Source organism: Convolutriloba macropyga, chromosome 9 (assembly GCF_964194025.1).
Source record: "Convolutriloba macropyga chromosome 9, txConMacr16.3, whole genome shotgun sequence".
NCBI lineage: Eukaryota > Metazoa > Xenacoelomorpha > Acoela > Convolutidae > Convolutriloba > Convolutriloba macropyga.
In genome coordinates, this window is record NC_134476.1 from 16,232,384 (window position 1) to 16,251,391 (window position 19,008).

General features: G+C 36.9%; 1 protein-coding gene across 1 annotated transcript in view; it reads right to left on the minus strand.

The window, feature by feature from the left end:
- LOC142346136 (uncharacterized) overlaps positions 1-19,008 on the minus strand; it is a 128,904-nt gene that overhangs the window by 4,312 nt on the left and 105,584 nt on the right. The window contains exons 25-29 of the mRNA XM_075398643.1: positions 10,366-10,559; positions 9,720-9,857; positions 8,958-9,186; positions 7,302-7,451; positions 1,780-1,943 (exon numbers count right to left, since the gene is read on the minus strand). Of these exons, the coding sequence (XP_075254758.1) occupies positions 1,780-1,943; positions 7,302-7,451; positions 8,958-9,186; positions 9,720-9,857; positions 10,366-10,559 (875 nt within the window). The remainder of the gene's footprint in view (positions 1-1,779; positions 1,944-7,301; positions 7,452-8,957; positions 9,187-9,719; positions 9,858-10,365; positions 10,560-19,008) is intronic.

Consider the following 19,008-nt stretch of genomic DNA (forward strand, 5'->3'; position numbering starts at 1 on the left):
CATGTGGAAAAGTCGATACAAGAAAACGATAAAATCAGCGGCAATATATTACAGTAGGCAAAAGATGGATCTAGAAAAACCCAGGGATTTACTTTTCTGACAATCTTAGACGTCACTTATATGTCTACTGGTTTAACCAAGCAAATGAAACAACTAGAAATAAATGATTACAATGTTTTTAAAATCCCATTGGAAACAATCATATTCAACCCCGGCAAGAATGATAACCTGTACCAAATATTATTTACCAAATTTATCAATATTTATCAAATTATTCACGCAAATTGAGGAAGAGATTTTGACGAATGGGCGTGCTCTACTTCAATTTGGGCCTATGCAAAAACTTACAGTAGACGTGCAAAAATTTACCCGTGTTACGTCCCGCGTTGAGAATGAGTTCGTTGAGCAAAGAGTGAACAGAATCTTCAAAGTAACATAGTAAAATCCGGCGTCAGCAACACTGGTTCGAGTGCTACCCCGAAATCTGCAATAATTTGCGGGAGCGGAATCCCCACCTTTCAATACATCCGCATAAAAAATAGGCTGAGATTGAGAGTTGTGTCTTCACCACATTGCATTGACCATTGGAAAAGATTTTTAAGCTTGTTAAGGGCCTGTAAACGTGGATGAACGAAACAACCAGCAGAAAAACTATTGTCGAATTTGAGGCGACACGCCGGTGATTATGCGGAGCTCTGATATGAGGCGTTATCAATTCATCAGGCCCAAAAACCATGTCCTGATTCAATTGAATCCCTTGCAGCACGCTCAAGGGCACTCAAATTACCCGGGTCAATTCGGGCGTCAGCTAAATTATTTCAACAGACGGCATTGCACCAGACAAGAAAATTTTGAGGAGCTGAAAAGTTGTTTCGTGTAGAAGGAGAGCTTTTGAAACATCAAGAAGACTTTACTAGCCGCGCTTATCAGTTCCATGAGTCAGCTGTTTTCTCTTAGCTACAGTCTTTCCCCAATTTCACTGCCGCTAACCTTTCTCAGATAAATTCCGAGCATTTCTGGCATGCTGTCATTCGCACAGCCACCAACCAACCTACCGATATTTCATGATCGATTAAATTGGTCGACCAAGGTAGTGTCGGCAAGCTCATCTGCTAGACTCGCTCCTGTATGCCAAAAGAATACGCTGCTCGATAGCAACGCTAGGCCAGGAGCCATTAGACGTTACTTTTACATTCCCACTGCAGGCCAATATTATGACAAATGCGGAGACGCTCTATCTGCAGCAAAAGACAGAAATTACGAGCAATACTCACAAAAGTGCAACAATATGGGTATTCACTTCATAACGTTGGCCATTAGAGACATTCAGCGACCTTTCGGAAACGTTTCGGAAAGTTTTTAAAGAATTGCTCTACTTGCAGACAATTTGAATTTCCAGCCTGCTGGCCAATCAGTAGCCTTCAGCAGACTACAAAAATCTGTCAATCTGTGAAACGCATGACTCAGCTACAATGGTTATTGCAAGAGATGGGAATGATAAGAGCATAACGCGGCATTTTATGTGATTATCTCTGTGGTTCAACGAGTTAGTCAATGCGTGTTTTCATGAACGAATTCTTGCCCCACAATAAAAAGGTGCTAAAGACCCTATCTTTTAATCTCACCCAATTCTGTTTATTTTTTAATCAACCACGATTGCACCGAATTACGATTCTTGGAATTTGAAGTCTTAAACCCAGTTACAAAGTTTTAAACATTACCCAGACAAAGTTTGATCTAAAAAGAACAGACCTCACATCATTGTTGCAAATTTTATACCTTGGGTTCCAGAGCAGCACTTCTGTTGTTAACGCCCGGCTCGTTCATCACCACTCTCTGGTACGCAGCCTGGTACTTTTTTCCAGTGAAGATGATTGAGGTCACTGGCTGGTCTTTGAAGTGGAACACACACGTCTTGGGCTCGCGGATGTTCGGAATGAGACCTACAACCCAAAACAAACCCATTTTTTTTTAAATTTTAAATTTATAATCTTGAGTTATTATCAAAAGAAAGAATAAAACATAGTTCGCAAACAATGCCACACGAGCAAAAAATCACAAGCGCGAATATTTGTTCACAAATATCGAATCACTTTAGAATTAGAGTAAAAAAATTTTAACTCTAAAACAATTCGCTTTTTTGCACCACTTCTTGTATCGGCGTGACCAACATCGCTGCTCGAATTTGATCATCAGGAAAAGAGTGAACAAAACTTAAAAACGACAGAAAGAAAAATATTTTAAAAATCTCCAATATTCAATATTTCTTACATCTCGCATTTCTTGCAAAAATATTGAAGTAGATGGAGCTTTAACACTGGTTTGAATTGTGCATTCCAACTTTATTACTTTATTTTGGAGAAGCTGATTATTATTAGAACTTTTTCGGAATTATGCAATCAGCATAATCTAACATGATCTTTACATGATCTTAACAACTACGTCACAGCGGCTTTCACATTCAACCACTCACAGCTGGTTAATGTTAGCAACAAACTCTAATTCAGAATGAGAGCAATTGAAAATGAATAAGTGAAGCGCTAAAAAGTCACTTGAGTCAAAAAATCAAAGAATGTTCTCGGACAAAAGCGCAAACATAGTCCAGCAAAAACTTTGCATAGAAAGTAAAAGTACACACGGCAATTGATGAAAAATAGCTGCCATTGATTTTTATAACCACGATTAGGATCGACAGAAAAAATGACTGATGTACAGAAACATTTAAACAATTTTAATTTCATTCCACTGTTAGACATACTCCGCCTTCTTGTTGAGAGGATACAAGGGCTGGCATCAAAACCAAGTAGATTATCAATAAGCATATTTAGATAAACATAGCCGGCAAATTGACGGAAAATAGCCACCGTTGACCCACTTGACGCACATTGGGATTGAAACAGAAAAATGAAAACATTGCCGGCAGATTGCCGGAAAAAAGCCGCAATAGACGCTAGTGGCCTTCCATGAACTGAAACACCCAAAGAAACAAGATAGGCAGATTAACCAAAAGTCCGCTGGTAGACCACTAGATTTTTTGGGTTACATACGTACTGCCGTTTTTATGATACACATACGGTCTATAGGAAAAAAGCCCTAAAAGAGCTTTTTCAAAATTGATTTTCGAAAACAAAAACTCATGACTAAACTCAAGAATTAGGGCATATAAGTTTGGCACTACTTAGATGCACACTATTGATCTTTAACTAGTAAATTTTTATAAAATAAAGCTCCATAAGTGAGTTCAGAAGTCCTTTTTATGAGTGAGGTAAGTCGCGCAATCGACCTAAAAGCAGAAATGACGTCACGCAGACCAATTTTAACTGCAAAGCAGTAGAAGTCATTGAAAAAGTCAGGAAAAGACGAAACAAAAATCTGTTAGGCGAATTAAAAAAAATTAGGAGCGCAAATATAGCCGCCTGGAATTGCTGACGCGGCTATTAAAAATTAAGATAGATATTTTCTAATTTGAGAGTGTTCGTATCGGTGAGCAAATTCTGAATATTCGGTTAGATTTTAAAATTACATTTAATGCAGCCTCTAAACTGAAGGCTATTAAGCATACTACTAATGACAGCTAGCAATCACTTTAATAAACTTTGATAACCTAATGCTTAAAGCGAACTAAAGAACCCAGTGGTAAAAGGTAAAGCGAACTAAAAAAAACAGGACAAGTCCCGACATACAATTCGAAGAAATTTCATTGACAAAACTAACATAGCCGGCACATTGCCGGAAAATAGCCGCCGTTGAAGCGCTTGATGCACATCGGGATTGAAACAGTAAAAAAAGGAGTCACTCAATTTTGTGTCGAAAAATGTTCTGATTTGGCGTACGTATTTAGTTATATTTTCAAACTATACTTGATTCAGCTTCTTAACTGAAAGCTACTAAGCTTTATACCAATATCAGCAATACACACTCTCATGAACTTTGATAACCTAATTCTCGAGGAATTAATGACGTATTCACTATTTTGCGTAATTCAAGGCATGAAAGAAATTAAAATCCGTTCAGTTGAAAAACAGTGAGTGAAGAAAGTCAGAAGTCAAACGTGAAAATCATGACTTAAGTAAAACGAAAAACGTGATAAAAAAGGTACAGCAAACTAAAAAAGCGCCTAAATCATAGCCGTTGAGATGCAGACGGCGGTTGTTATTAACTATGACATAAAAGAACAAAGTTCAAGTAGCGGGTACCTTAACCTGGGCTTCAAAGTTTTATCAAGTTTCTAATTTTGATTTCATTTTTTGACTATGTTCAATTTAGATTACTTTGCTGGCAACTGCTGTTTAAAAACACTGAGCAGAATGAGCGAAGTATCAAACTAGCCGAGAGAAGTCAAAAAGATTTCACGCAAAAAGTCGAAAAAGCGGCAAAATGAGGTACGTGAAACAAATTTTTGCTCAACAAAGTTTCATCGAAAAATATAGCAGGACAAATTCCTGAAATACAATCTAAAGAATTACACTAAAATTTAACTAAAAACAATGTCAATTGAACAATGTCAGACTCAGAAAGTAGTTTTTTTCTTAAAATCAGAAAAACAGAAACAATAGCATTCAAAATGTATGTACGTTTAGGATCAGCAAGTTGAAAGCCATGGTGCTGTATACCAAGATCCGATAGAGTCAAATTTTCAACACAAAAACTAATGTTAAAGTTCATGCATAGACAGCACAAAAGTTTTTTGGATCTTTTCCATTTGTGCCCACCCCCTACGTTAAGAATTCATTATCTAAAAATAAGGCACGTACGTCTGGTGATACGAACAATATGCACCCACTAAGCTAGGTACACAAACAGCAAATATCACATTTTTTGTCCCATAAGGCCAAAACACGTAAAACTTTCAAACCATTTGACAAAAATCGGCAATTTGAAACGCCGTTAAGGTTACCGATTATGATATTTTCACAACCATCCTCTTGTTTCTAGAAACAATTCAGTAAACCATCCTCAAGCACTAAAAAAGTTTCATTGACCCCTAAATATCGAAAATCTCAAAAAACGACAAAAACTTTGAAAAATCTTGAAAAGAATTAACATAGCCGGCAGATTGCCGGAATAGCTGCGAAAGAATAGACCTGCGTGCCATATAATAGAGATAGAAATAGATACAGATCTAAATTGAAAAAAAAATTGACGCCGCTCAAAAAACTAGGCTAAAAACATTCAGCAATAAATTAATACAGCTTGTTAAAATTCATTCCACAGAAGCCTTTATTAGGGACCTTTACTGCACATAGGAGTTCCTTTGACCTTAAACAAATTCAAATTAAACTTAAGTTTTAAAGTGCAAAAGTCATTTTATTGAGTGAGGTAAGTCATGTATGATCAAAATCTAATCACGCAAATAACCTAAAATCTTTCGCAAAAGCGAGTGAGAAATGACGTCACGCGCGCAAATGCCGTTAGTGAGAAGAAGAAGTCATTCAGAAAATTTGACTTTTTCAGCTTTGCGGTGTGAACAAATGTAAAACGAAAAAAGAGCGTCAGACGACGAAACAAAAAAAACCAAGAGCACCGCAATATAGCTACGCTCAGCTTACAGCTTCGCAGCTATAAAAAAAAATCACTATCACTTTGGGACTTTAAGTTTGCATTACCAAAATATAGCCGGCATATTGTCGGAAAATAGCCGAGATAGATGCTTGTGGCTATAACCACCAGTCCTTTAATAGAAAACTAGGCTTTTTGGGTTAGATTCGGACTGTCATTTTTATGAGACACATAAGCTCTATAAGGAGAAAGCCCTAATAAGGCTTTTCAAAACTGAAATTCGAAATCAAAAATTCAAGACTCTTATAATCATGAATTAGGGCATATATGCTTGGCACTACTTAGTTCACACTATTGAGTTCAGAAATCAATTTATTGAGTTTGGTAAGTCACGCAATTGACCTAAAAGAACAAAAACGCGGGACGCAGGGTAAGACGAAACAACAAGACGAAGTAAAAAAATTATTGTGCTGTTAGACGGAGCACAATAATAGCCGCCTGAAATTGCTAACGCGGCGATTATTTATATAGCACAAGAAACAGACACATACAAGAATTATGGCTTGCAATGAACCTTTATGAACTTTGAAAAACTACAAAAATTGACATTTTCATCTTAAATGTAGGCCTTCCAAGCATGTTCAGCACTTGAGAGACTACTAAAGCCAGCTTAGGGCCTCTAACTAAATTTAACGCCCACTGGGCGCTACCTGGTTATCCCGTTCTGAAGGGCCAGAATTAAGACAGCACCAATACAATCCAAATTCTTAAGATTTGAAAAGGAGCGCAATAATAGCATGCTGCTGAGGGCGGCTATTAATTACGGATGTTGTCAATATTTCGAAATTTTTGCAGATTAAGTTTAGGATTAAATTAACAGAGCGTTTGCTGTCTTGTATCCGATTAAGGAACAAGTCAGTTTTTGTTTCGAAACCAAGTCAATTTTTGTTTGTTTAAATTTTTTGGTGTAAGAAGGTTGCGATAAGAAGTTGAAAACATCGTGTCTTTAAATATCTCGCAAATGCATTGGTACATTTTGTTCAAAAATTTTTCTATTCTGTGAGAGAGAATTGTGGATAGTGATTTCAACAATATTCATCAAGAGACTTTAATATCCTTTTGCCGCTTTCTCAGATTTGAAATTTCTTGCCCCTCCTCTAGTTGAGCAAAAATTGTTAAGGAGAGTGGTCATAACAAGTCGAAAGCAGCCAACATTTTACCATAAAATTAAAAATAACTGACTAACGTCGGGCGAATCACTCTTAAACGACTGGCGAGCGTTTGGCTTTAAGTAGCTAGCGACGGCTGAGGGTGGTCAGCTTTAGCTTAATTGAAGGGGGCGTAGGGTAAGCGCAGCGGGTGAGGGGCTTACGTGAGGGGGGGGGGTTGTCAAGCTACTGGAAAAAGGTGCAACGACGATTAGCAGGGGTGTGAAGTGTGGGGGCCAAACTCTAAGAACCAGCTTCACACCATGAATTTGTCTCCAACAGTTTCATTGGATAAGGATGAAAGGCTTTAAGAGCTCTTAATCCCCTCCGAGCACTACATGTTTATCCCGTTTTGGAGGACGAAAAGTCAAATGAGTCAGACGAAAAATCGGTCAAGCGAAAAATTGCATAATTCAGCTTGTTATATAAATCTGACAAAAATACAAGTTCAGCACAGCCCTGCTGTAACGGTGTTGCAAACTTAATTCCGTTTTTGATTCAGTTGGTACGACGCATTTAAATTTTACTTTCTCAGGAAGAAAACGGCAGCAAATCCCGAAGCTAGATTATTGCAATAAGAGATCATCAACAAACCAATTTTGGATGTTTCAAATCGGATGAGGTGTCCACCCGAAGTGCCAATCCACAGACTGCCAGAGTGGACTGCCATTGCAGAGGGATACAGTCCACTCATCTGGCTACTAGCTCTACCCACATTCACACCACCCGCTGACCCGCGACGAGCTGCAAAATAAAGTAGATTCCAGGAGAAGGAAAAATAGATAAACGATATCTGATTACGTTTTTCAAATGACGGTTTTGCGTGATATTCCATAAACATACCCGGCAGATTGCCGGAAAATAGCCGCCGTTGATTCCAATAAGCATGATTGGGATTGAACGAATAGAATATATTGAAAAAAAAAGATTTTTGTACAAAAATATTTTTTAAGTCCGATTTATTTTGATGGCATTTCGTAGTTGAACATACTTCTGTTTCTTAGAGAGAGGCTACAGGGGCTACTATCAACACCAATAAGCATTAGAGGTGGTAACTAAGACTTATAGGAACGACGTTCAAATAGCGGGCATCTAAAATTAGGCTTTATGGGTTTATTCCGCTTCTATTTCTGACTTCAATTTTTTATACCGACTCTGTTCATTTTGAATTGCTTTGCTTAGCAACTGATGTTCAAATTCACTTTTAGCAGAATGAGAGAAGAGAGAAACTAGCCTAGAGAAGTCAAAAAGATTTCACGCAAAATGTCGAAAAAGCGGCAAAATGGTAAAGCAAAAAAAGTTTGACGAAGTAAAAAAAAAAACATAGCAGGACAAGTCCTGACGTACAATTCAAAGAATTTTCATTGACTAAACAGAAAACTAGACCTAGAACGTACTATGAATGGTTTGGAAAAACCATTTAGAAAAAAATCCGATCCAAATAATCGAAAAAACAGTAAAAATCAAAGTGAAATTGCCGCATGTGAACAAAAAACCACTACCGATAAAGCGAATTTTTGTTCAAACACCGTATTCTCACTCTACTTTAAAATTAGAGAGAAAAAATTTCACGCCGCAAAACCACTCGCTTTTTCGCTCCATTTCCTGTTTCGGCGTGACCAAAATCACTACTCCAATTTGACTTCAAAAATCATGAAAATGTGTGAACAGACCTTAAAAAAAAAAAAAAAAGACAGCGCCCCAATACAATTCAAATTCTTTGAATTGTAAAAAATACGAGCGCAATAATAGCCGGCTGATAAGATGAGGGCGGCTATTAATAAGAAAGGGGAAGGGACTGAATTAGGAAAGACATCACAAAAGGAACAGTTCTTTAATGACCACCCAGGTAGCATAACTGAAAATATCGGGCGAATTGCTATCAAACGACCAGCGAGCGGTTGGCTTCGACAGTAGCCACCTTGGTCTTAGGGATGCTAGCATGAGGGGCGCTCGAAAGACAACATATCGAAAGTTATATCGACAGTAGACCAAAACTAAAATTTATTACCGCTGAAATGGCAAACTTCAGAGCACAGAAATAGTGTTGCGTTCGTGTCGTGAAATGTTCAGCATTGATAGATGTATGTCCCCTAGGTGCTTCAGGCATTGCAAATTTGCTTATATCATGCTTATATAATCAAATAAGCGCTTGAGCAGACAATGAGAGCGGTTTAATTTTCAATTAAATGTCTCATTTTTCAAGCTGCCGTCTTTTCTATCTGCAGTGCAAAAAAAGTGCAACAGTACCTGCAAATTTCTCCTGATCCAACAGCCGCTGTTTAGGCGTATTCTCCTTCATGCCAGTGTACCTGAGGAAGGCATTGATACTTTTATCCAGGTTAATGATGGAAAGTGTCTGGTATGTCTCGGCATGATAGATCTCCAAATTGCGGTTGCTCTTACAAGCCACAAACACACACACTCCCACTGATGCCATAGAGCTCACCACTTGTAGCAGCTGCAGCTCTATTTTGTACTAAACAAACAGAAGCTTTTGAAAACTTTTGACGACGATTTGCAATTTGATATAGATAGTTCGTGTGGACCATAAAGCAAGTATTTGTGGCTACATCTTTTAAAATTACATCGAAAAAATCTAGTGAATAAGTCCTTCGTCGGCCATTATAATTGAAATCTATTATTTCCACCTTCTAAACTTTACGTAGAACAAGAAGGATATCTAGTGGCTAAAAATGTCAGTTCTGCAATCTTCGTGTCTATCAGCTAATCTTAGACAGGTGAAAGACAGATTTTATGTGATTATATTTTAATTTAAACCACCGCCCCAACCAAATAAAGTGGACCATTTGGTTCATTCCACTTCTCAATACCAAAAGGGGTCCTACAGTGTTGGATATGACAAAAGAACGATAATACTAATTGGTAATTAAAAATTTCTTTCTTGACAAATTAGCGCAATTATTACGATGTTAAATTACAGGTGGGGAGCGGGGCTGGCTCGTAATGCTTGCCTCCCCAATCTAAAATTACATCGAAAATTCTATTCACCAGTATCTTGCGACTGACGATGCTGATTATGAATATCTGATGGGCAATGGAACACCATGCAATGTCCACCACTTGGTCAGGGTCAGCCACTGATTTCAGACAGTCATTGAACGGCAGAATGATACTTGTGACAGGTCCCTGTAATACACACAAACATGTATATGTAATACAAATAGGGTACAGTGAACTTATCGATTGAACAAGGAATTAACCAGACTACCAAAATTTAATTAATCACAGGATTACATGAAAAAAATTAGATGCTAAAATTACATTTGTTTCCAGATCGTTCATGTAGGTTTATGAAAAAAATCGCCTCCATATAGAAACAGATCCAATACAAGTAAAGCACCCTAACAATATACTATATTGTAAATATAACCTGAAATTTTCTTCCAACAGTAAAAAGACGACCCATACACAAACCAAAATCTTTGGATTGAAAAAAGGCTAGCGACTACAAAATACTCACTTGAGACGTTGTCGCGGCTATTAACATTTATCAACATTATTATAGGATAATTTTATATTGGCGTCTTAATCAGCTAAAGGACCTTAAATAGATCCTAATCATAATTTCTAGAAGATTTAGATATAGTTTTAGATTATAAGAATTAAATTTTAATGAAAGAATTCATGAGCTTACCTGTGAAACGGAACCCAAAGACTCATACTCCTCACTTGCTCCACTTAACTTGCGCTCTCGCTCTGAGCCTGACGATGAAGATGAGGAAGCATGGCGAGCATTAGGCTGTGATCCTCTTCTAATCTGACTCTGGGCAAGGGAGGCATTCATGTCTATCACAACTGCGTGACTATTCCACACTGCATAGCTGCTCACTAGAAAATTTAGCTGTTCACAACAAAAAAATCATAAAATTAAACAGTAAATAAATTAAGACGCTTGAGAAAACGCGCCAATTTTAAGAGGTTTATGGACAGAAGTGTAAGCACTCATTTTGGTGAACTATAAGTGAAGAACTGTTTTGTTTTGAGAGTATGTCACAAATAGCCGGCAAAGAACACAAATAGCCGGCAAATTCCCGGATACGCTGTCATTGTCAAAAAAAAGTTCATCAACAAATTGATATAGCTTGCTCACTTCAACTCAGCAAAAGCCCTTTCAGTAGGGACCTTTATTAAGAATACGAGTTGCTTTGACCTTCAACTAATTCATATTAAAATTTAGTTTTAAAATGTGATCTATTATGACTGAAATCTAATAACTCAAATGTCCTACAAACTTTTGCTAGAGATATGGAGAAATCTGGGCCCACACGCAAAACCGCCAGTCAGAGGAACGATTCCTACAACAAATTTGACTATTTCAGCTTTGCTCTGAACAAATGTGAAACAAAAAAGCATAGGACGGCGAAATAAAAAAGCAGCAGAACAAGTCCCTTCAACCGAAGAATTAAACATAACCGACGAACGACTGGACGAAAGGAGAGGGGGTCCAAATCAACATGCAGATGAGGACGAAAAATTAGAAAGAAGCATCAGACGAAGCGGTCAAGCAAAAAATTGTACATGAAAGGCTACAGAACTAATAACATAACCAACTAAAGTCGGAGCGAATTGGACTCAAACGACCGGCGAGTGGTTGACTTCGTCAGTAGCTAGCTACGGTTTAGTGAGGCTAGCTTTAGCTTAATTGAAAGAGAGGTGTGAGAAGCGGGGACAGCGAATCACATACTTTGAGAACAGTGAGTTGAAAGGCTCTTAGAACACCTAATGCCCTATGGGCGCTGCCTGTTTATCCCGTTTTTGAGGACGAAAAGTTAAATGTGTCGGACGAAAAATCGGTCAAGCGAAAAATCGCAATAAAAAAGACCAACAGGATTAATATAATTGCTACAAACTTCGTGTGCGAGCAATTAATAATTGCTACAAACTTTGTTTGAAAGCACTTAAGCGTGCTGGAAAGTAGGAAAAATAAAGGTATAAAACTTTTCCGAGAACTAGTGTCGAAATTATCAAAACCAAAAACCGTTTTTTTAAAAAAAATCAACGATTGAAATCAGGCGTCCTTCGATTGCAAACACCAACCTTGCACTTTTCGGATACCAATAAATGATTAAGAAACAAAAAGGGCAAAATAGGAAAAGCTCACGCTTGAAGCACAACATTATCAAAACAGAAAGAAAAAAATATGAAAATTGACAAAATTCATTTCTAAGTAACAAAAAGTGTTCCAATTTTGTGCAGTTTCAATTAGATTCTAGAATTAAACTTCACTCAATTTCTAAATTTAATACTATTAAGATTAACACTAATACCAGTTAACAATCGCTCTAATAAACTTTGATAACCTAATGCACTATGACCTAATGACTGCGCATTTTCGGTTTATCACGTTTCTTTTCAGTTTGCTCTCTTGATCTCGACCGCATTGCCTAATTCATTGAGCAAAATAATTTCATTCAGCTAAAATCCATTCAGTTGAAACGCTCAGTGATGTAAGTCAGAAGTCAAACTTGAAATTCGTGATTGTTTAAAACGAAAAACGTGAACGAAAGGCAAGGGAAATAAAAAAGGTGATCGCCTAAATAATAGCTGTCGATAGGCTAACGGCGGCTGTTTAACATTCACTAAACATAACCGACTAAAAGTTGGAAGAAATGCTCTTGAACGACTAGTGGGAGCTCTAATCAATTGCAGCCTGGTTCAGTCCCGGGGGGGGAAGGGAGGGAGGGGGAGCTTAAATTGGACTAAGCAGTTCAGTAGTGGGCTGCAAAAAAACACATTAGAGGTTAACATATATCACAATAAAGATTTAAAGTAAAAAATGCCACCAGTTTCGGCGCACTTTTCATTTGACTTTTAGTATTAAATTGCCGCCAATTGAGTTCAGCTGCTTGAAATTGTGATTGAGAATTTTCGATCACACGAAACGCAAAAAGTCAAGGGCGTAAAAGTCACTCGAAACCTCAAAATTGTCAAGCAAACATACTGCATAAAAAACACACCTTTACAATAATTGCTAAGGACTTCGTTCAAAAGCAGTTAAAAACATACGAAAAACAATGTCACGCCCCTATTTCGTCCCTCATAGTTACGTGATGATTTTCCTTTAAATATCCATAAATAAGTGCTATAATTTAGTTCATATTCAGTTAGTTTCAAGGCCATATATAGCCAGTATTTCCATCTAGGCCTGTAACCCCTAATTTGTTTATGTTTATGAAAAACAACCGCAGATTGACAGTTTTACTAGCAAACACTTCAAGTGCCTAAAAGCCTCAATATTTACTTTTTTGAGTTTCTGGAAGATAAATTCACATAATTAGTAAATAACTTCATGAGAGATTATGTACTTGGTGAAGTAATTATTCTGATAAAGTAGGTGCTAATACGGAACTTGTTTATGTACTGAACAAACACCAAGAGACGTACAAAAGCCGGAAATCGCCCTACTTGAAAATCAGTAAATATTTGCGAAGGACCAATACAACTAAAGGCACAACCCTGCGGACCCAACTATCACCAGAACACCGGAGAACCAGCCTAAAAATCAGTTGCCTATCATCTTATAAAACTTGATAAACCTGAGAAACTTCTTGTTAAATTACTAAGTAATTCTTGCTAAAATTAATTAAAGATTGAACCGGAAATTCTCTTGAAAACCTCCAAGTTTGATAAACTTAATTACAGAAGAAATAGCGACTAACTTAACACTAAAATGCAAGGCAAACTAGTGGATATATCACGCATCTGAACCGCTCAATGAAAGGCTAGTACTAGCTAATTTTATTCAAATTATATCCGCTAAAAATCGCACTGAGAAACATCAAAATAAGTCCTTGTAAAATGGCAATTATTCAAGTTAATTACTCCTCATATAAACCACAATAACACCACGAGGAACACTATTAAAAATCAGTGCGTAACATGGTGACAGGAGTTATTAACTGTTTTCCAGTTTAACGAACCGATATTTCGATAAATTCCTCGATAAATTTGATATTTTCTTCTTTTATTTTGTTGTTTTCTTTCTTCTCTTCTTCTTCATTACCTTAAGAGCCTTCAATCATCCAGAATCACATCCAGCACTTCCTTCTCGACCAAAATGATAACGCACAAAGCAGTAACAAAGGAAAGAATGGGTGGAAACTGTGTTTGTGTCTACGTGGTCTAAGTGTAACAACAATTCAAAAGTGTTTGAGTGGACACTAACTGGAAAAAACTCAACCACAGCCGCCACAACGGACAAAAATAACATAGGCTATTTACAAACGAGGATATTGTGAGTAAATAATTTTGTAAAATTAATTTTGGTGCTTTATTTATGTCAATTTATAAAGAACAAATTCTCCCCGCTATTAATAATTGTCGCGCTTCCCCCAATTTTGTTGAACATATCGAAGGCAATAACATCAACTACACCCATAGCAGCAATAAAACACAAGCTCAGATATTACGCGCTTTTTCCTCTTCAGCTTATAAATCCATCGTTATTTATGTGCTAGATAAAGATGATAAACGTGTTGCAATTTATTGGACAGCAAAAAGTCTAAATCAAAAAGCTCGCAAATTTGGCCTTATTCGTAACAAACTTCAATCTGACAGAGATATTAACCTTAACAACATCATTACTGATTATCAGATAACATCAGAATAAGCTAAATTACTGAAACCATCACTTAAACATTAATTAAAAGAGGGCAAAACAAAAGTTTAAACAAAAATAAAAAACAATTATATTTTATTTCCCCGCCCAGCTCAGGAGGTTAATGAATCAAACGGTGATTTCGGTCATTATGCTGTTGCCTATCTGAGTGCAGCTTCCACAAGGCCTGTGCGGTCGTGGTCCCCACGAATTTTCCTAGACTAAGGGGCACTCTTTAGAGGTGAGACTTCGGCGGCAACGATATAAGTCTGACGATTCGACCGGAGCTTTAGGAATAGGTTTATAAGCAGCCCATCTTTATTTTTTTCCGAACGAATGGTTTCAGTAGTTTCTTTTTCGATATTCTTGTGCTATTCATTTAACTGTTTTCTTCTCTTAAACCCCCTTAATCTCTCCATTAAGTTAAGTTAAGCGTGCTATTTAATACTTTAGAACGAAAGTAAGACTGACTGATAGAACGAAAAGTATATAATCTAAACGGGTAAAAAGCAAAATGGCACACGCGCAGATCAACATCACGCCTTTTTCTGGATCAGAAACGGACAATTTTAACGAGTTTGAACAACTAATAACAGGTGCAATCGGAGTTGCAGCAATCGCAAACGCGCAACAAGCGAACTTTCTGCAATTACATTCAAAAGGAGACGCTTTACGATACTTCTTAACCCTATCAGAGGCTACCAGACTAGTCTTCGAAGACAGTATAACAGCTCTAAGAAATAGATTCATGCAGGATGACTTGAGAGAGATCAGAATTATAAAGTTAGAGAATCAAAAGTTTAATCCAAAAACAGACACTGTTAAAAATTTCTTAGTAAAGTTAAGAACTGAAGCCAATAAAGCATATCCAGCACCTGAAATAGTAGTAGCGCCAGCAGGAGTAGGCGACCCAGAAGCTCGTAGATTCGAAAGAGAGACAGCAGCAAGAGATTCTGCCCTTCAGATGTCAGAAAATCGAAAAAATGAGCAAATAAAGCGCTTCTTTATTAAGTCTATGCCAAACTGGCTTAATCCTAAGCTCTTAGAAAGGTCAGAAACAGATACAATAGATCAGTTATGCACCTTAGCTAGCCAACAAATTGCAATTAGGGAGATGTGCAACAGAGAAGAGTACTTCGACGACGGTTTTAATGAAATAACGGAAACAAATACTGATAAAATGTTAAAAGCAATAACTACTATTTCAAATAATCAGAAAGAACTTGAGCAGAAACTTGAGCAGAGATCAGCACCTAAAAATGAGCCATCAAAACAAGGCCCAGTAAACAAATTCACACCACATTACCCTCAACAAGTCTACAGACAAAGTTATAGACAAAATTTCCGGCCCCAATATCAGAATTATCGACCAAATTACCGTCAATATCAGCCCAATTATAGTCAGTTTCAGCAAAACTATAGGCCCCAGCAACAGTATGCCCCTCGTGCTAATAATTACCGGGAGTTTAGACCGCAATTTAATGCCCCTAGACCGTTTTATTATAACGAACAGCCACAAACTCGTAATTATTGGACCGAACCTTCAGATAGTCCCCATTTGTTCACCCAGCTTATGTTAATAGACTAGTTTACCGGTTCCCAACAAAAAATACCCCTCAAAACCTTCTTAGACAGGGTATAGTTTACGATAGTCCAGCTCCAGTACAAAACCGATATAATACTCAACAATTAAATCAGTCTAATCGAGCAAGTAACCCTCAAAATAGAAATATGAGAGGTATGAATTACCCATTTAATCAACGAAAAAACTAATAAAGCCACCCAACTTTAAAAAACAAAATAAAAATTATAAAAACTCAGTTAACTATTATAACGAAAGCACGTCTAGTCCTAGTTTAGATAAAGTAATAGAGCCAGTTTATAACAAAAGTAACAAAAAGCGTAGAAAACGCAAAAGTAATAATAATAAAAGTAAAGTTAATAATTCTGTGCAACTCCCAACACAAGTACCTCAATCCGCACCAAAGCCAACACCACATGTTCAGCAATTATTCAGCATTGTCCCGCTTTTAGGCAGAACATTGTCCTATCTTAAAGTTAAATTTAATGGAGAATTAGAAAGACGCGCACTAATCGATACAGGAGCATTTGCCAACGTGATAAGTCGTGAGTTTTACAAGGAGCTAATTAACACAAATATCAATTCAATAACAGAAATAGAAAAGCCAGATCTAGATAAAGTTAAAATGGCAAACGGAAATATAGTTAAAATTGACAAAGCAATTAAAGTTACATTTAAATTGGGCACACAAACATTTACAGAATATTTCCTTGTTTTAATTGTCACAACTCCTGTAATATTAGGCAACCCATTCTTTGTTAACCATAAAGTTAGCATTTGCCCAGGACAAAGCTACATTAAATTCCCTGATCAAACATTACAAATAAATGAAATAAAGCCAGAAAAGCAACCTAGAAGAGTGGTAAAACGCAAAAAATTTGGAGTTTATACACAGAAAAAGCAAGTTTTACAGCCAAATCAACAAGCAGTATTAGAATGCAAGCTTTATGACAAACTAGAATCATTCGCTGACCTTTGTGGAGTAATAATTCCAAACGAAATCTTTGAAAAAGATAGTGAAGTAATATTAACATCATCTCTAAGTAAAGTTGCTGAACATAACATTCTGTACATCTATGTCCTGAACATTACTGATCATCCAATTACCATAAATAAAGGCAAAGCAATAGCAAAATTCTCATTCTTAACATCAGACCAAGCTGAAAAGTTGTTAGAAGTAGATCCTCAATTAATAAATGTTGCAAAAATGAGCGAAACTTACTTAACAGAAATAAATCAATTAATTCAAGTTACAGACACCCCGAAAAGAAAATCTCAACCAGCGAAACCAGCGCCAGAATACGAAAAACTATGGTTCCCAACGCCAGAAACGTGCCCAGATCCGACAAATTTGTCGCCCTTGCAGAGAGATATCTATGAGCAACTGCTAAAACTGCAAGAAATGGAGAAATTAGATCCAAAGGGTAATCATCAGGATAAAATAACATTTTTGAGCAAGTTTCCGTGGGAAAAATCAGCCCTCAATGATGAGCAAAAAGCAGTAGTAGGTGAATTACTAGTTGAGTTTACTGACATTTTCGCAAAACACAGATTTGATAATGGATATAACACAGACTTAAAAACAAAGTTAACTCCAGAAAGAAGTATACCAATTTATTAACAAGGACCCCCAACGCCTGTCCATCTGAGAAATGAGCTACAAGTAAAGCTCGCACTAATGCATTACTACGGACTGATAACAACTTTGTCTCAATCAAGATATAGTAGTCCGCTTTTCGCTCAACGGAAAAATTCAGGAAGTCTTAGACTATTAATTGACTTGAGAAAAGTAAATCATTTGCTAAAAAACGATTATGTAAATACAAATTTTCCAATTTCAAACATGAGCGATGCAATAAACTACTTTGCCGGGGAAAAAACTGTTTACGAAACTTGACTGTTCTCAAGCATACCACTGTGTGCAAATGGCAGACGATGTATCAGTGCAACTGCTAGCATTTAACTTTGCTTCGAGAACTTATGCTTATAAATGTCTTGCACAAGGATTGAATAAGTCAGTAACTGGAGTTAGCTCCTTCATTAGACATTATTTGGACCCATGCTTAGCATCAGGAAATTGTACCCAGTTTATGGATGATATCGGAAATGCAGTAACAAATTTTGAACAATTGGTACCTTCTTTACGAGAAATCTTTACATGTATACGTCAATGGGGACTGAAATTGTCTCCTGAAAAGTGTGAAATAGCAACAGATACAATGAAATTCCTTGGAAATAATATCAGTGCAGAAAGAATATCACCAGAAAAAGCGAAAATAACTAAATTCCTAGATAAATTCAAAAAGGCGAAAACAACAAAACAAGTAAAACGATTAATCGGCTTCACGCAATTCTTCCGAAATTACATCCCTAATCTAGGTCAAAAACTAATGTCCTTTTACAAGCTCCTGAAGAAGGATGCAGTAATAGATACCACAGAAGAACATGTAAAAGCATTAGAAGTAATAAAGAAGGATTCAATGGAAGCAACGAATGTAACATTGCGATTGCCAAAACCAGGCCTACAGTATGTAATTCTTTGCGACGCTAGTTACCACGGTGCAGGTTTTGTACTAATGGTGGAAGACTACGTAAATGAAACAGGAAAGAAAGAAAAGAAAACATACGCTCCCGTTTCGTTTGGATCGCATTTGATTAATGCCACAGAATTAAAGTTCTCAATATACTACAAAGAGTTCCTAGCTTTGTACTACGCGCTGGACTACTTTTCACACTACATTTGGGGATCAAGCAAACAAGTAATTATACTCACTGACAACAAAAGCCTCACACAATTCTTTCAATCAAAAGTAATACCACCATCTCTTTGGAATTGTTTAGACAGAATACTCGCATTTAACATAGTAATTGCCCACATTCCTGGACGCGCTAATTACGCAGCGGATTTTCTCTCGCGAATGGAGAATGACAAATCAGCAACAATGTCTTTAAAGTTAACAGACAGAATTTCAGTTAAAGAAATAGAAATTGATACAGAAGCACAAAACTCTGATGTAGAACTAAATGTGTTATTTGATACTGAAAGCCTCGGTGACGAAATAAACGAAGATGAAGTTAACTTTCTTAAAAAACTAGGA